At 47.8% G+C, this 18,412-nt stretch overlaps 1 protein-coding gene across 8 annotated transcripts in view; it reads right to left on the bottom strand.

Annotated features, from left to right (window-relative positions):
* Window positions 1-18,412, bottom strand: part of shank3 (SH3 and multiple ankyrin repeat domains 3) — a 467,801-nt gene that overhangs the window by 215,221 nt on the left and 234,168 nt on the right. For all 8 annotated transcript variants that reach the window (XR_010006367.1, XM_062981259.1, XM_062981260.1 and 5 more), the window contains exon 10: window positions 8,917-9,283. Coding sequence is in view for 7 of the 8 variants with exons in the window: in XM_062981259.1 (XP_062837329.1) it covers window positions 8,917-9,283 (367 nt within the window). In the remaining variant the exon portion in view is untranslated. The remainder of the gene's footprint in view (window positions 1-8,916; window positions 9,284-18,412) is intronic.

The raw sequence follows: 18,412 nt of genomic DNA, 5'->3' as shown, positions 1-18,412 counted from the left end.
GATTCACCACGATCTTAGTGGTGGTGGACCTATTCACCAAGTTAGCCCATTTCATTCCCTGCGAAGGCCTCCCCACGGCCAAAGAAACTGCGGATCTATTTCTTCAGCATGTTTTCAGACTACATGGATTGCCCAAGAGTTTAGTCACAGACCGTGGATCTCAATTCACCTCTCGTTTTTGGAAGGCACTACAAAAACTACTGGGCATAGACTCTCGCTTATCTTCAGCTCATCATCCCCAAACAGATGGGCAAACGGAGCGCACCAATGCCACTTTGGAGCAGTATCTTCGCTGTTATGTAAACTACCAACAGGACAATTGGGCTTCTCTGTTACCACTGTCTGAGTTTGCCTACAATAATGGAGTTCAAGCTTCTACAAAAGAAACGCCGTTCTTTGCAAACTACGGTTTCCATCCACGTTTCTTTCCCCCTGTCATTGAAACTTCAGAAGTTCCCGCAGCAGAGGATTGGCTGCAGGAACTCACAGCGGTGCAACAACTTTTGCTCCAGCAACTGGACCAAGCCAAGGAGGACTATAAACGCCACGCTGACAAACACCGCCAGCCGGGCCCCGAAATCAAGGTAGGAGATCGGGTTTTTCTGTCCACTCGCTTTCTGCCCTCCCACCGCCCATGCCGGAAGTTAGATGCCCGCTTCATTGGCCCCTATCCAGTGGTGGCGCAATTAAACCCCGTGACTTTCAAACTCCAACTTCCGCGTTCAATGCGCATTCACCCAGTGTTTCACCGTTCCCTGCTCCTTCCGGCGGATGGTGTGCGTCCTGATACAGACCAACCGGCCCCCCCTCCTGTTTTGATGAATGGGGAGGAGGAGTTCGAGGTCGAGGACATTTTGGATTCTCGCTTTCATCGCCGCCGCCTACAATATCTCATTGACTGGGTGGGTTTTGGGCCTGAGGAACGCTCTTGGGAAGACGCCTCCACAGTCCATGCTCCTGATCTAACCCGTCGCTTCCATCTGACCTATCCCACCAAACCGCGACCTCGCGCCTCGGGGAGAGGACCCCAGTTTGGGAGGGGCCCTGAGGAGGGGGATAGTGTGATGAACCATGGGCCTTGTAGTCCTGCTCAGGACATTGTAATCCCTGATGAAGATGAAAACTTGGGTTTTTTACCTTCCCAGTCTGAACTGGATTCCTCTCAGCCAGATCCTTCCCAGGCAGATCTGGAAACCTTGCACCTGCAAGAAAGTTGTGCCCCAGAAGTATGTCAAACAACCCCAGAGCCTACTTCTCCCGTGTTCTTGCGCCGGGAGTTTTGTAAACAACAGAGAAGTTTGGATTCAGCTTCGCGCAGGAGTGCGAGGATAGCAGCTAAGAATGTTGCCAATTAACATTGGTTCTCGTGAGAATCTTTAAGGAGTTTAACATCTGGTCTCAGAGTTTAGCTTTCGTTTCTGATTCCCAGAGAACCGCTTTGGTGAGAAAGTTGGACTCTATATAGGTGTTTTGCCCGCGTAGCAACTTCGCGGAGTCAATTCGTCAGCCTACGGAGCGAGTTGTGTCTGGACAGCGCGCTCCGATTCAAGCCTCGCTTCAGCTCAAGCCTTGCCTTGCTATCCAGCCTTCGCCTTGCTTCCCAGCCCTTGTTTACCTACGGACTTTGCCTTGTTTCCCAGGACTAATCCTTGCCTTGTTTCACGGATTTTACCAAGTTATTCCACGGACCTTGTTCTTGTTCTTAGTTACCTTGTTCCACGTTCAAGCCTTGTTTCAAGTATCAAGTTATTTCCTAGCCACGCTCAAGTTTTATGGACTAAGGACCTTGTCATCTCCCCTCACTTTGCTTGGCAAAGTGAGTGTTTCGGTTATTGGATTACAACTTTGGACCTTAATATTTCTTATTGGACATTGCTTTTTTGGACCAATTCTGACCTTTCCTGAAGGGTCTAATTCTGGACTATTTTCTATACTTGTTTTTATTAACTTTATATATTCCTTCAATAAAGATATTAGTTAGATTCTGGCCTCTGTGTATGGTTATTGGTGCCTCTGCCGCCTGGGTCGTGACAGAGGGAGTGATTTGGAGGCTCCTCAGCACTGGGAAAGGGTTAAGGGAGAGGCAGTGGGCGGGGTCATGCAAATGGAGAAAGAAAGGAATGCTGGGATGTGCTCACTGTAACCCACAATGTCCTGGGAGGGAGTGATTTGGAGGCTCCTCAGCACTGGGAAAGGGTTAAGGGAGAGGCAGTGGGCGGGGTCATGCAAATGGAGAAAGAAAGGAATGCTGGGATGTGCTCACTGTAACCCACAATGTCCTGGGAGGGAGTGATTTGGAGGCTCCTCAGCACTGGGAAAGGGTTAAGGGAGAGGCAGTGGGCGGGGTCATGCAAATGGAGAAAGAAAGGAATGCTGGGATATGCTCGCTGTAAGCTGCAATGTCCTGGGAGGGAGTGATTTGGAGGCTCCTCAGCACTGGGAAAGGGTTAAGGGAGAGGCAGTGGGCGGGGTCATGCAAATGGAGAAAGAAAGGAATGCTGGGATATGCTCGCTGTAAGCTGCAATGTCCTGGGAGGGAGTGATTTGGAGGCTCCTCAGCACTGGGAAAGGGTTAAGGGAGAGGCAGTGGGCGGGGTCATGCAAATGGAGAAAGAAAGGAATGCTGGGATGTGCTCACTGTAACCCACAATGTCCTGGGAGGGAGTGATTTGGAGGCTCCTCAGCACTGGGAAAGGGTTAAGGGAGAGGCAGTGGGCGGGGTCATGCAAATGGAGAAAGAAAGGAATGCTGGGATATGCTCGCTGTAAGCTGCAATGTCCTGGGAGGGAGTGATTTGGAGGCTCCTCAGCACTGGGAAGGGTTAAGGGAGAGGCAGTGGGCGGGGTCATGCAAATGGAGAGAGAAGGGAATGCTGGGATGTGCTCGCTGTAAGCTGCAATGTCCTGGGAGGGAGTGATTTGGAGGCTCCTCAGCACTGGGAAAGGGTTAAGGGAGAGGCAGTGGGCGGGGTCATGCAAATGGAGAAAGAAAGGAATGCTGGGATGTGCTCACTGTAACCCACAATGTCCTGGGAGGGAGTGATTTGGAGGCTCCTCAGCACTGGGAAAGGGTTAAGGGAGAGGCAGTGGGCGGGGTCATGCAAATGGAGAAAGAAAGGAATGCTGGGATATGCTCGCTGTAAGCTGCAATGTCCTGGGAGGGAGTGATTTGGAGGCTCCTCAGCACTGGGAAAGGGTTAAGGGAGAGGCAGTGGGCGGGGTCATGCAAATGGAGAAAGAAAGGAATGCTGGGATATGCTCGCTGTAAGCTGCAATGTCCTGGGAGGGAGTGATTTGGAGGCTCCTCAGCACTGGGAAAGGGTTAAGGGAGAGGCAGTGGGCGGGGTCATGCAAATGGAGAAAGAAAGGAATGCTGAGATATGCTCGCTGTAAGCTGCAATGTCCTGGGAGGGAGTGATTTGGAGGCTCCTCAGCACTGGGAAAGGGTTAAGGGAGAGGCAGTGGGCGGGGTCATGCAAATGGAGAAAGAAAGGAATGCTGGGATGTGCTCACTGTAACCCACAATGTCCTGGGAGGGAGTGATTTGGAGGCTCCTCAGCACTGGGAAAGGGTTAAGGGAGAGGCAGTGGGCGGGGTCATGCAAATGGAGAAAGAAAGGAATGCTGGGATATGCTCGCTGTAAGCTGCAATGTCCTGGGAGGGAGTGATTTGGAGGCTCCTCAGCACTGGGAAAGGGTTAAGGGAGAGGCAGTGGGCGGGGTCATGCAAATGGAGAAAGAAAGGAATGCTGGGATGTGCTCACTGTAACCCACAATGTCCTGGGAGGGAGTGATTTGGAGGCTCCTCAGCACTGGGAAAGGGTTAAGGGAGAGGCAGTGGGCGGGGTCATGCAAATGGAGAAAGAAAGGAATGCTGGGATATGCTCGCTGTAAGCTGCAATGTCCTGGGAGGGAGTGATTTGGAGGCTCCTCAGCACTGGGAAAGGGTTAAGGGAGAGGCAGTGGGCGGGGTCATGCAAATGGAGAAAGAAAGGAATGCTGGGATATGCTCGCTGTAAGCTGCAATGTCCTGGGAGGGAGTGATTTGGAGGCTCCTCAGCACTGGGAAAGGGTTAAGGGAGAGGCAGTGGGCGGGGTCATGCAAATGGAGAAAGAAAGGAATGCTGGGATATGCTCGCTGTAAGCTGCAATGTCCTCGGAGGGAGTGATTTGGAGGCTCCTCAGCACTGGGAAAGGGTTAAGGGAGAGGCAGTGGGCGGGGTCATGCAAATGGAGAAAGAAAGGAATGCTGGGATGTGCTCACTGTAACCCACAATGTCCTGGGAGGGAGTGATTTGGAGGCTCCTCAGCACTGGGAAAGGGTTAAGGGAGAGGCAGTGGGCGGGGTCATGCAAATGGAGAAAGAAAGGAATGCTGGGATATGCTCGCTGTAAGCTGCAATGTCCTGGGAGGGAGTGATTTGGAGGCTCCTCAGCACTGGGAAAGGGTTAAGGGAGAGGCAGTGGGCGGGGTCATGCAAATGGAGAAAGAAAGGAATGCTGGGATATGCTCGCTGTAAGCTGCAATGTCCTGGGAGGGAGTGATTTGGAGGCTCCTCAGCACTGGGAAAGGGTTAAGGGAGAGGCAGTGGGCGGGGTCATGCAAATGGAGAAAGAAAGGAATGCTGAGATATGCTCGCTGTAAGCTGCAATGTCCTGGGAGGGAGTGATTTGGAGGCTCCTCAGCACTGGGAAAGGGTTAAGGGAGAGGCAGTGGGCGGGGTCATGCAAATGGAGAAAGAAAGGAATGCTGGGATGTGCTCACTGTAACCCACAATGTCCTGGGAGGGAGTGATTTGGAGGCTCCTCAGCACTGGGAAAGGGTTAAGGGAGAGGCAGTGGGCGGGGTCATGCAAATGGAGAAAGAAAGGAATGCTGGGATATGCTCGCTGTAAGCTGCAATGTCCTGGGAGGGAGTGATTTGGAGGCTCCTCAGCACTGGGAAGTAGAACCTGTTTTGGAGACTGGAGGCTGTCTATATCTGCCACATACACACATACAGATTTTCACTTTTATTGTGAGTATAGAAGATAGAAGATAGATAAATGAGGATTGCAATGGCTGGAGGCTTCCAAGAGGAGAAATTTGGGACCTTTCCTTTCTCCTTTCCTCCTTTCCCCCTCTCTTCTTTCCTTCCTTCCTTCCTTCCTTCCTTCCTTCCTTCCTTCCTTCCTTCCTTCCTTCCTTCCTTGAAGGGTGTCTCTCTCCTAATTGTTCTGCTTATTTCTCTCTGGTTCTGGAGCAGTTGCTAAGATCGGCAAGCGGACCCTTAGCAACCGCTGAGTCTCCCCGGAATAAGAAACGGAGCACGAGAGACCATGCGGGCGTGTGAATGAATGCGCACACATTCATCTCTACACCCCACTCCGTGCCTCCTTGCACCAGCCGACATGGACGTAAAAACGACTACTTTCAAAGTACTGTGCAATTAAACAGGAAACAACACTTTCGAACCAGGAACAGAAAAATGTTCCAAATTTTGTTACATAGTGTCACCAGTGAAACCATTATGTCAATGGAAAACAGTTCATTGCATTCTCATGATGTGCCACCATGATCATCTATCTATCTATCTATATAAAAGGGTAATGAAATTTCGGCCTAGTACAAAACAACAAAACTAGACATCCCAGAAACACTAAACTTGGCAGCACAACCCCTCATCCATGCCTCTACGTTCATACAACAAAAAGAAAAGAAAAATAAAGTCCTAATTAGAGGGAGAGGAATAATTGTTTTTATCCAATTGCTGCCAGTTCAAAGGCTAAGCTCCACCCACTTGGTCTCCTAGCAACCCACTCAGCCCAGGGGACAGGCAGAGTTAGGCCTCACTTAGGCTTCTTCCATACTGCCTATAAAATACAGATTATCTGATTTTAACTGGATTATATGGCAGTGTAGACTCAAGGCCCTTCCACACAGCTATATAACCCATTTATAACCTTATATTATCTGCTTTGCACTGGATTATCTTGACTCCACACTGCCAGATAATCCACTTCAGTGTGCAGTCGGACACAACTGGACTTAATGTCAGGAGAAAACCTTGACCCTTGACCTTAACTACCACCAATTCCTCAATACTTTATTTCCCAGACCACCAGACTTCGCCACAGCAACGCGTGGCCGGGCACAGCTAGTCTATCTATATAAATGTAATGTATGTTTGTAGGACTGAGTAAACAATAAAACCACTGAACCAAATCACACCAAATTTGGCCACAAAAGACATAGTCATCCAATCCATGTCTTTCAAACAAAAAACCCTAGAAAAATAAAGTCCAAATTAGATGATGAGGAAGAGCCGTTTTCAACCCTGGCTGCCGGTCAGAAGGATAGGCCCTGTCCCCTTTAGGCCCCGCCCACTTTCTTTCCTAGCAAGCCCCTCGGCCACAATGGTGCTGAGGGACAGCCAAGGTTCACTTAGGCCTCTTCCATGTTGGAGTATGGTTGTATTTGTATGAAATGTAAATCAAGTGTTTACTGCTGATGAGCAAGAGTGTGTATTTTCAGTAATGAAATAGTTAACAGCAGGCTAGTTTTGACTGACAGCCTGTTGTGATTACTGTGACCTATTAGGTTTGATTTCCGGCCTTTGAGGGTTGGAACTTCCTCCGATCTGAGGAATGCTGTTTATCTTATCTGTGGTGTTCGGCTTGAGCATTCGCTGAAGATGGACTATGAATGCTATGCTCTGAAGCCGAGAATTGCAAACTGTAAATAGACATGTAAATAAAGTTAATCAACAGTTGGACTTCGTCTGCTGGAGTGTTTGTTTGACCAGTGCTGTTTCTCAGCATGGGAATACAGTCTGGAGAAGGAGGTGAGACGAGGATGATGATTTTTGGAATCCACTCTGCAACCCATCATCCACTGACATTCCACACTGCCTATAAAATACAGATTATCAGATTTGAACTGGATTATATGGCAGTGTAGACTCAAGGCCCTTCCACACAGCTATATAACTCAGAATGCCAAGGCAGATAATCCACAGTATCTGCTTTGAACTGGACTATCTTGAGCCCACACTGCCATATAATCCAGTTCAATGTGGATTTTATACAGCTGTGTAGAAGGGGCCGCATAGTATAATCAAGTTCTAAGCAGATAATATAGGATTATAAATATCATATATAATAATTACTGTGGTATAATAATACAGAACAATATAATCTCTAAAATCAGGACAGTAAATAAAGAACAACACTCTGAAAACAGGGGAATTCCAAGCAGGAAACAATCAGGGCCAGCTAACACCTCCCAACAAAGGATTCCCCTAGGAATCCCACTTAGGACAACGCCACAGCAACACGTGGCTGGGCACAGCTAGTCACTATTAATATTTTTATATTTACTTGTCTATTTACTTGGTGCCATCCAAAGCATTACATCAATGGCAAACATTCCAAGAGAACGGCATTCAAGCCATGTGCAGTCATCACCATTATTATTATTACCCAATTTTCACTGTCGGAAAACAACAACAAGGACGCAATGGGGACAGGAGGGAGAGGGCACACCAAACACAACCTCACACCATCTCAGGCACGCATCCACACCTTTCATGGGGCAGCAGGCATCCCAGGCCCAGAACCCAGGAGATCCCCTGCCTTGGAGAGAGGCCCAGGAGCTGACCAGCATCCCCAGTGGTCAGTTCTGACCTCAACTGACCCATGGCCCCAGCTGCACCACTGAACACTGTGTCACATGGTCACCTGGCCAGAAGGAGAGCTGCATCGCCTTGGGAAGCAATGCAGCAGGAGATGACCACTGTCCCAACGGTCAGTTGCTCCCATAAACTGACCCATGGCCCCATTGCCATTGGGAAGAGATGGAGGAGCTGTCCAACCTTCCCAATGGTCAGTCCCTCCTCTTAACTGATTCATGGCCCTAATGCTATTGGAAAGAGTTTGACGAGCTGTTCAATATCCTCAATGGTCAGTTCCTCCCCTAATCTGACCCATGGCCCTGATGCCACTGCAATGAAGCTTCTGCACTGGACCCAGAAGCTGCCCAGGGGTCAGTTCCTCCCTTATATTGACCCCTGGCTCCAATGCCATTGGGAAGAGATTGAGGAGTTGTCCTCAATTGTCAGTTCCTCCTCTAAACTGACCCACAACCCTGATGCCACTTCAAAGAAGCTCCTCCCTTGGAGAGAGACCCAGATACTGTCCAATGGTCAGTTAATTGACCCTCGCCCCTAATGGCATTGGGAAGAGATTGAGGAGCTGTCCACTGTTCCCAATGGTCAGTCTTCTGTTATACTGACCCTCACCCCTAATGCCATTGGGAAGAGATTGAGTTGTCTACTGTTCCCAATGGTTAGTTCCTTTCTTATACTGACCCTTGCCCCTAATTCCATTGGGAAGAGATTGAGGAGCTGTCCACTGTTCCTAATAGTCAGTTCCTTCCTCATACTGACCCTTGCTCCTCATGCCATTGGGAAGAGATTGAGGAGCTGTCCACTGTTCTCAATGGTCAGTTTCTCCTCTTAATTGGCCCTAATGCCATTCGGAAGAGATTGAGGAGCTGTCCACTGTTCCTAATAGTCAGTTCCTTCCTCATACTGACCCTTGCTCCTCATGCCATTGGGAAGAGATTGAGGAGCTGTCCACTGTTCTCAATGGTCAGTTTCTCCTCTTAATTGGCCCTAATGCCATTTGGAAGAGATTGAGGAGCTGTCCACTGTTCCTAATAGTCAGTTCCTTCCTCATACTGACCCTTGCTCCTCATGCCATTGGGAAGAGATTGATGAACTGCCCAACATTCCCAATGGCCACTTCTTCCCCTCAACTGCCCCAGGGCCCCAAAGCCACTGCAAAGAAGGCCCCGCCACGTGTCTTCCAGACTATAAGGCGTCCCTCCGGTCCCAGGGCTCCCATGACCCCGCACCCCATGCCCAGGGTGCCTGCTGACCTGGCCTTGCTGCGCCCGCTCCGCCGCAGGGTGTGTGGCTCGGCCTCCTTCTCCAGCCCGGCGCGCAGGCGCTGGAGGGACGGGGAGCGGCTGTGGGCGCTGCGGGCGCTGCTGCTGCCGGTGCTGACCAGGCTCCCGTCCCCCACGCCGATCCCGGCCTCCTGCATCTCGGCCAGTAGCCCCGGGCGCAGGCCCCGCAGGGAGGGCACCGGCGAGTAGGAGGCCATGGCCGCCGCCGAGACACGGCTCTCTGACTTCAGGTTGTTGTCGCTGGCCGAGCGCTGGAGCAGGTGCGGCGAGGAGAGACCCCCCGGCGTGAGCAGCAGGCGGCGGCGCTTTGTGTAGCTGGGGGTCTCCCGGAAAGGCACTGGGAAGGAGAGACAGGAAAGGAGGGTGAATGGCACCATGGTTGGACCTTGGATCCCCCCACCCAGCCACCGATCTATGCACTTTTACACCTCTATGCATTGTACAATGGAAAACTGTTGGGCCTTGGAAATACAAATATCATCTATCTCCGTGATTCCCAAAGTGGGCGCTACCGCCCCCTGGTGGGCGCTGTAGTGATCCAGGGGGGCGGTGATGGCCACAGGTGCATTTGGGGGCGATGAATAACTGTATTACCTTTCTATTCGGAGTTCAAAAAATAGTTTCATAATTTCGAACTTCAATGTTTCTAATTTACACCTACCTTTACTATATTTTATGAAAAAGGTAGAAACATTAATACGAGGGTTATCCACAAAGTAGGTTACGTTTTGGAATTAAACATGAACAAAGTATAGGAGAAATCATTTAGCATATGCAGTTGAAAGCCACACCCAAATACCACATCTCACGTAGTCGCCATTCAAATCTAGGCACTTACCATAGCGATGAATGAGCTTGGCAACTCCTTCCCCACTAAATTCTGCCGCTTGCGCCCTCAACCAGCCGGTCTGCCCATCCGCAGCTGCACACCGTCGCCAAAACGCTACATTGCCAGCCACAACCCCATTGTTGGAAACAAGGGGTTGAGGGCGCAAGCGGCAAAATTTAGTGGGGAAGGAGTTGCAAAGCTCATTCATTGCTATGGTAAGTGCCTAGATTTGAATGGCGACTACGTGAGATGTGGTATTTGGGCGTGGCTTTCAACTGCATATGGTAAATGTTTTCTCCTATACTTTGTTCATTTTTAATTCTAAAACGTAACCTACTTTGTGGATAGCCCTCGTACATATATCTTTCTGTTTAATTGCTATTAAAATTTTTTAAAAAATTAATTTCCAGGAGGCGCTGAGTAATATTTTTTCTGGAAAGGGGACGGTAGGCCAAATAAGTTTGGGAACCACTGATCTATCTCTCTATCTATCTATCCACCCACCATTGACCATTGAAGTATAAACAAACACTATTGATCTATTCATCTATTTATCATCTATCATATCATATCATATCATATCGTAAGATTTTATATCACATCACTCTATGCACTTTGACCCAGACTTGTAAAATGAACCACGGTTGGACCATGGACGTAAAAATACTATCATCCATCCATCCATCCCTTTTGACTTAAGCTTGCAAAATGGACAACTGTTGGACCATTGAAGTCAAAACACTATTCACCCATCCATCTATTTATCGTTTACCATATCATTTCTTATCACCATGCTAATCTGTCCACTTTGATCTAAACTTGTAAAATGGTCCACTGTTGGACAATGGAAATAAAAATACTATTTATTTATTTATTTATTTGACATATTTATACCCCACCCTTCTCACTCTGCAGAGGACTCAGAGTTGCTCTATCTATCTATCTATCTATCTATCTATCTATCTATCTATCTATCTATCTATCTATCTGTCTATCCATCCATCCATTCGTCCATCTGTCCATGCACTTTGACTTAATGTGTTGTTGAAGGCTTTCATGGCCGGAATCAAAGGGTTGTTGTGTTTTTTCTGGGCTGTATGGTCATGTTCCAGAAGCATTCACTTCGACAAGTTTGTAAAATGGACAACTATTGGACCTCTTTATCTATCTATCGATTCATCCAGCCATCAATGCACTTTGACTTAAGCTTGTAAAATTGACAAATGTTGGACCATAGAAGTACAAATACCATTCATCTATTCTTTGTATCATCTGCCTTCTGTCTGTCTGTCAGTCATCTATTACTTATCCTTATCTATCAAAGTGTAGATAAAAACATACATACCATCTATCTATCCATCCATCCATCCATTCATCCATCCATTCCCTCTCTCTGTGTGTCTTCCTATCATCTCATCTATTTCTCATCTATCTATCACATTTATCTCTCCATGTTGCTATTTGTCGCACCTCAGGTTAGCTTCACCTTGCTAAAGACACCAGGCTGCACACAGATCGTAGTCTTTTGTAGTTTATTAGGAAATAAGGAAAAGATAGTTCATAAAAGGCAAAAGTTCAGTTCCAAAAGATAGTTATAAAAACAAGGCTGTAAGAACAAATCCATGGAAACATTAGGCATGAAGCAAGGTCCTTAAAACGAAGCCAAACTCCTAGAAACGAAGATACATCCAGGCTAATACAGGAAAGCAGACTTAGTTCTTGATTTAAGCGAGGAATTGCTTTGATGAAGATTTCCATCTCAGCAGACTGTTTTAATAGCATACCATGAAGGCATTTCTTTGCCCTTTGACCTCCCTCTTATTTGCTATTCTGAGACTCCTGCGCGACCTCCAAAATTCCAAACGACTAGTCCGATCTAGAGAAGCAGCCTCATCATCACTTTCAAGGCCACAGGGCTCACTAGTGTTATCAGTGTGATGTCTCAGGGACCTTTGGCCCATGACCCCGCAACCATCATAGATCAAACTGAAGAGAATTTGGGCTTTTTTCCATCTCAGCAAGATTCTGTTCCTTTCCAGATGTCTCCTGTTGACATTTTCGTGCTAGAGCCAATTAGGGACGCCCTTGAAACAGAGCCTGTTTCTCCGGAAAGCTTGGTGTTTGATAGGAAGGCTTTTCTCAAAACACATCACTCCCAAAAGCAGTTTTAAAGGCGAAGCGCAAGATTAGTGGAGAGAGACAATTGTGACTAAACCATTTCCCTTGGGAAGTTTCAGAGAGGGAGGCATCTGCCCGTTCTCTGGGAAGATTTGGAGAGTCAAATACCTGCTTGGGGGGAGCTCTTGAACTTCCATAAAAGTTCTGCACTGAGCTTTCCCTATTGCGGTGTCAACGTGACTATTCATAGAAGAACATCGTCTCTTGTTCCTGAGCTTCCAAGCGGCCTTTCGGTGCACTTACTCATGAGTAGACCGGGAGTTGCGTCCCACTCCTTGCCAAGTTTGGACTGCGGTTCAGATCCACCACGAAATACTTTGCCTAGCCTTGAATCCTTGTTCTGGACTTTACTTCAAGAATCTCCCTGTGAAACCTTGCTCTTTCCCCACTCAAACTTCCAAAGAGTTTGAGTGTTTCGGTTATTTGGATTATAGACTTTGGACTCTAATACTGGACATAAAACTTCATTTTATTGGACTAATTTTGATCTTCGCTAAAAGGTCAACTGCTGGACTATAAACTCTGCTTATTTTTGTTTAGAACTTTTATTGCTTTAATAAAGATATTAGATTGTTTAATGGCCTCCGTGTTAGTTTCCAGTGTTCACGCTGCTTAGGGGTGTTACAATCAGGCTGAGAGCTATTCTCCCTTTCTGCTTCTTGCACCTGAAAACCATCATCAGTAACAACATCATTCCTTCCTGTGGGAAAGCCTCCCTGCTCCTCATCTCCCACAGCAGGAACACGCTGCACCTGAATCCCATAATCCCCAACAGAGTTATCTTGAAGCTCATCCTGAACCTGAATCCCAGCATCTTGAAACTGCATCCCAGAATCCTCATCAGAGTCACACAAAGGCTGAATCACAACACTATTGATCCATGCACTTTTACCTAAGCTTGTAAACATCCGCCTTTTCTTCCAAAGAGTGCCAAACTACATTTCCCAGGCTCCCACAGCACTTCAAGTGGTCTCAAACTGCATCCTTTCTGCAGTGTAGATGCACCCTAAAAGGGGGCATAATTCCCTGCTTTACGGACCTGGGGAACGGGTTCAACTCCTGCCCAGATCCCATTTTTTCTTGTCGGGATCCCATTGATGCCGACCATCGGCGAAGCCAAGTTGATCACATCCATGGAAACCTTTCCAGCCCTGCACTGGGTTGTGGGCATATATGGATCTGTTGTTTGCTTTCATTGGGAGCTAAAAGAGCAAGGCTTGGATTTGCTTGTCTACATCTTGAGCTCCTGCCCAGTTTTTATTGCAAATGCTGCCAGCAATGTGCAATTTTCACTGGAGAGACTGTTGAGGTTCGTGGTGCATTCAGAGAAAGGCACTCCAAGAAGCAGCTTCCCTCAACCATTGCAAGCGTCAATATAGGCTGAGGCTTAAAAGCAGCTGCTTCATCTTCCCGCTCTCATTACAATAAATATAACATTAAAACAAGGTAAAATCTCCATGTTTGCTGCTTGAGAAGCTTAATTTCTCCTTGCAGGGAGTTCGCAGTGTCTCAACCCATGGAGCCCTTAGTTCCATGCCACCTTGCATGGAAAAATCAGAAGACCTTTGCAATCTTCTATGCAACAGGAGACTCCAAAATGGTTGCTGTTGTTGTTTGTTTATTTATTCATTGATTCGTTGATTTATTCATGAAGAGAATGAGAGCTTTATGCCACTCGCCGGCCGGCAAGGTTTCCTGAGGCAATGAAGAAACATCCTATCTGTCTGTCCATCCATCTATATCTATCATATATCCCATGCTCTATTCTATTATCTATCTATCTATCTATCTATCTATCTATCTATCTATCTATCTATCTATCTATCTATCATCTATCAATTCATCAACTATCTCTCGATTCTCTATTTATTTATTTATTTTATTTACAATATTTATATTCCGCCCTTCTTTCTCACCCCGAAGGGGACTCAGGGCGGATTACAATGAACACATATATGGCAAACATTCAATGCCAACAGACAAACAACATACATTAGACAGACTCAGAGGCATTTTTTTAACATTTTTCCAGCTTCACGATTCCGGCCACAGGGGGAGCTGTTGCTTCACCGTCCAGTAGTGGCTGTATTTCCTCATTCCTCTCCTCGTGTTTTGCTGGCAGTTTTATGGTGTTGTAAATTAGCCTCCCGCATAAAGCGTCCCTAAATTTCCCTAATTGACAGATGCAACTGTCTTTCGGGGCTGCCTAGGTCAACAGCAAGCCGGGGCTATTAATAGTCGGGGGCTTAACCCGACCCGGGCTTCGAACTCATGACCTCTCGGTCAGTAGTGATTTATAGCCGCTGGTTACTAGCCAGCTGCGCCACAGCCTGACCCTCTATCTATCTATCTATCTATCTATCTATCTATCTATCTATCTATCTATCTATCTATCTATCTATCTATCAATCATGTATCAATTAATCAACTATCTCTTGATCCTCTATCTATCTATCTATCTATCTATCTATCTATCTATCTATCTATCTATCTATCTATCTATCTATCTGCCCTTCCCATGCTCTGAAATCCTGAGTCTTTGGAAGACCTTGTAAAACTATAACTCCTAAGCCAGCGAAGAAACAAGAGCAATTAAAATGGTGCAGCATCCAGAAGGGACCCCCAAAGGCTATCTAGTCCAGCCCCTTCCTGGGCAGGACTCAAGGCACCCCAAATGCCAAGGCGGGAGATCCACTTATGAATCAATTTCAGCTTTCATTGACACGCAAAGAGTTTTGAATTCAAAGTATGCTGGTGCCTCATCAAACTACAACTCTCAGGGTCCCATAGCACAAAGCCAGGGCAATTAAAGCGGGAGTTGTAGTTTTACAAGGTCTTCTTTAGTCCTCCAAAGCATGCCGATGACTCACCAAAATACAACTCCCAGGGTCCCGTAGCACGAAGCCAGGGCAATTGAAGTGGGAGTTGTAGTTTTGCAAGGACTTTAGTCCTCTCCTCAATGTATGCAGGTGCCTCACCAAACTACAACTCCCAGGGCCCCACTGCATGAAGCCAGGACCATTAAGGCAGGAGTTGTAGTTTTACAAAGTCTTCTTTAGTCCTCCAAAGCATGCCGGTGCCTCACCAAACTACAACTCCCAGGGCCCCATAGCATGAAGCCAGGGCAATTGAAGTGGGAGTTGTAGTTTTGCAAGGACTTTAGTCCTCTCCTCAATGTATGCAGGTGCCTCACCAAACTACAACTCCCAGGGCCCCGTAGCACGAAGCCAGGGCAATTGAAGTGGGAGTTGTAGTTTTGCAAGGACTTTAGTCCTCTCCTCAATGTATGCAGGTGCCTCACCAAACTACAACTCCCAGGGCCCCGTAGCACGAAGCCAGGGCAATTGAAGTGGGAGTTGTAGTTTTGCAAGGACTTTAGTCCTCTCCTCAATGTATGCAGGTGCCTCACCAAACTACAACTCCCAGGGTCCCACTGCATGAAGCCAGGACCATTAAGGCAGGAGTTGTAGTTTTACAAAGTCTTCTTTAGTCCTCCAAAGCATGCCGGTGCCTCACCAAACTACAACTCCCAGGGCCCCGTAGCACGAAGCCAGGGCAATTGAAGTGGGAGTTGTAGTTTTGCAAGGACTTTAGTCCTCTCCTCAATGTATGCAGGTGCCTCACCAAACTACAACTCCCAGGGTCCCACTGCATGAAGCCAGGACCATTAAGGCAGGAGTTGTAGTTTTACAAAGTCTTCTTTAGTCCTCCAAAGCATGCCGGTGCCTCACCAAACTACAACTCCCAGGGCCCCATAGCACGAAGCCAGGGCAATTGAAGTGGGAGTTGTAGTTTTGCAAGGACTTTAGTCCTCTCCTCAATGTATGCAGGTGCCTCACCAAACTACAACTCCCAGGGCCCCATAGCATGAAGCCAGGGCAATTGAAGTGGGAGTTGTAGTTTTACAAAGTCTTCTTTAGTTCTCCAAAGTATGCAGGTGCCTCACCAAAATACAACTCCCAGGGTCCCGTAGCACGAAGCCAGGGCAATTGAAATGGGAGTTGTAGTTTTGCTAGGACTTTAGTCCTCTCCTCAATGTATGCAGGTGCCTCACCAAACTACAACTCCCAGGGCCCCACTGCATGAAGCCAGGACCATTAAGGCAGGAGTTGTAGTTTTACAAAGTCTTCTTTAGTTCTCCAAAGCATGCCGACGACTCACCAAAATACAACTCCCAGGGCCCCATAGCACGAAGCCAGGGCAATTGAAGTGGGAGTTGTAGTTTTGCAAGGACTTTAGTCCTCTCCTCAATGTATGCAGGTGCCTCACCAAACTACAACTCCCAGGGCCCCATAGCATGGGGTCAGGGCAATTGAAGTGGGAGTTGTAGTTTTGCAAGGACTTTAGTCCTCTCCTCAATGTATGCAGGTGCCTCACCAAACTACAACTCCCAGGGCCCTACTGCATGAAGCCAGGACCATTAAGGCAGGAGTTGTAGTTTTACAAAGTCTTCTTTAGTTCTCCAAAGTATGCAGGTGCCTCACCAAAATACAACTCCCAGGGCCCCATAGCACGAAGCCAGGGCAATTGAAGTGGGAGTTGTAGTTTTGCAAGGACTTTAGTCCTCTCCTCAATGTATGCAGGTGCCTCACCAAACTACAACTCCCAGGGCCCCACTGCATGAAGCCAGGACCATTAAGGCAGGAGTTGTAGTTTTACAAAGTCTTCTTTAGTTCTCCAAAGCATGCCGACGACTCACCAAAATACAACTCCCAGGGCCCCATAGCACGAAGCCAGGGCAATTGAAGTGGGAGTTGTAGTTTTGCAAGGACTTTAGTCCTCTCCTCAATGTATGCAGGTGCCTCACCAAACTACAACTCCCAGGGCCCCACTGCATGAAGCCAGGACCATTAAGGCAGGAGTTGTAGTTTTACAAAGTCTTCTTTAGTCCTCCAAAGCATGCCGACGACTCACCAAAATACAACTCCCAGGGTCCCGTAGCACGAAGCCAGGGCAATTGAAATGGGAGTTGTAGTTTTGCAAGGACTTTAGTCCTCTCCTCAATGTATGCAGGTGCCTCACCAAACTACAACTCCCAGGGCCCCATAGCATGAAGCCAGGGCAATTGAAGTGGGAGTTGTAGTTTTGCAAGGACTTTAGTCCTCTCCTCAATGTATGCAGGTGCCTCACCAAACTACAACTCCCAGGGCCCCATAGCATGGGGTCAGGGCAATTGAAATGGGAGTTGTAGTTTTGCAAGGACTTTAGTCCTCTCCTCAATGTATGCAGGTGCCTCACCAAACTACAACTCCCAGGGCCCCATAGCATGGGGTCAGGGCAATTGAAGTGGGAGTTGTAGTTTTGCAAGGACTTTAGTCCTCTCCTCAATGTATGCAGGTGCCTCACCAAACTACAACTCCCAGGGCCCCATAGCATGGGGTCAGGGCAATTGAAATGGGAGTTGTAGTTTTGCAAGGACTTTAGTCCTCTCCTCAATGTATGCAGGTGCCTCACCAAACTACAACTCCCAGGGCCCTACTGCATGAAGCCAGGACCATTAAGGCAGGAGTTGTAGTTTTACAAAGTCTTCTTTAGTTCTCCAAAGTATGCAGGTGCCTCATCAAACTACAACTCTCAGGGTCCCATAGCACAAAGCCAGGGCAATTAAAGCGGGAGTTGTAGTTTTACAAGGTCTTCTTTAGTCCTCCAAAGCATGCCGACGACTCACCAAAATACAACTCCCAGGGCCCCATAGCACGAAGCCAGGGCAATTGAAGTGGGAGTTGTAGTTTTGCAAGGACTTTAGTCCTCTCCTCAATGTATGCAGGTGCCTCACCAAACTACAACTCCCAGGGCCCCACTGCATGAAGCCAGGACCATTAAGGCAGGAGTTGTAGTTTTACAAAGTCTTCTTTAGTTCTCCAAAGCATGCCGACGACTCACCAAAATACAACTCCCAGGGCCCCATAGCATGGGGTCAGGGCAATTGAAGTGGGAGTTGTAGTTTTGCAAGGACTTTAGTCCTCTCCTCAATGTATGCAGGTGCCTCACCAAACTACAACTCCCAGGGCCCCATAGCATGAAGCCAGGGCAATTGAAGTGGGAGTTGTAGTTTTGCAAGGACTTTAGTCCTCTCCTCAATGTATGCAGGTGCCTCACCAAACTACAACTCCCAGGGCCCTACTGCATGAAGCCAGGACCATTAAGGCAGGAGTTGTAGTTTTACAAAGTCTTCTTTAGTTCTCCAAAGTATGCAGGTGCCTCATCAAACTACAACTCTCAGGGTCCCATAGCACAAAGCCAGGGCAATTAAAGCGGGAGTTGTAGTTTTACAAGGTCTTCTTTAGTCCTCCAAAGCATGCCGACGACTCACCAAAATACAACTCCCAGGGCCCCATAGCACGAAGCCAGGGCAATTGAAGTGGGAGTTGTAGTTTTGCAAGGACTTTAGTCCTCTCCTCAATGTATGCAGGTGCCTCACCAAACTACAACTCCCAGGGCCCCATAGCATGAAGCCAG

The sequence above is a fragment of the Anolis carolinensis genome, chromosome 5 (genome assembly GCF_035594765.1).
Source record: "Anolis carolinensis isolate JA03-04 chromosome 5, rAnoCar3.1.pri, whole genome shotgun sequence".
Taxonomy (NCBI): domain Eukaryota; kingdom Metazoa; phylum Chordata; class Lepidosauria; order Squamata; family Dactyloidae; genus Anolis; species Anolis carolinensis.
Note: the sequence above shows the minus strand (reverse complement) of the source record. Positions and strands in the feature narration are given on the sequence as shown.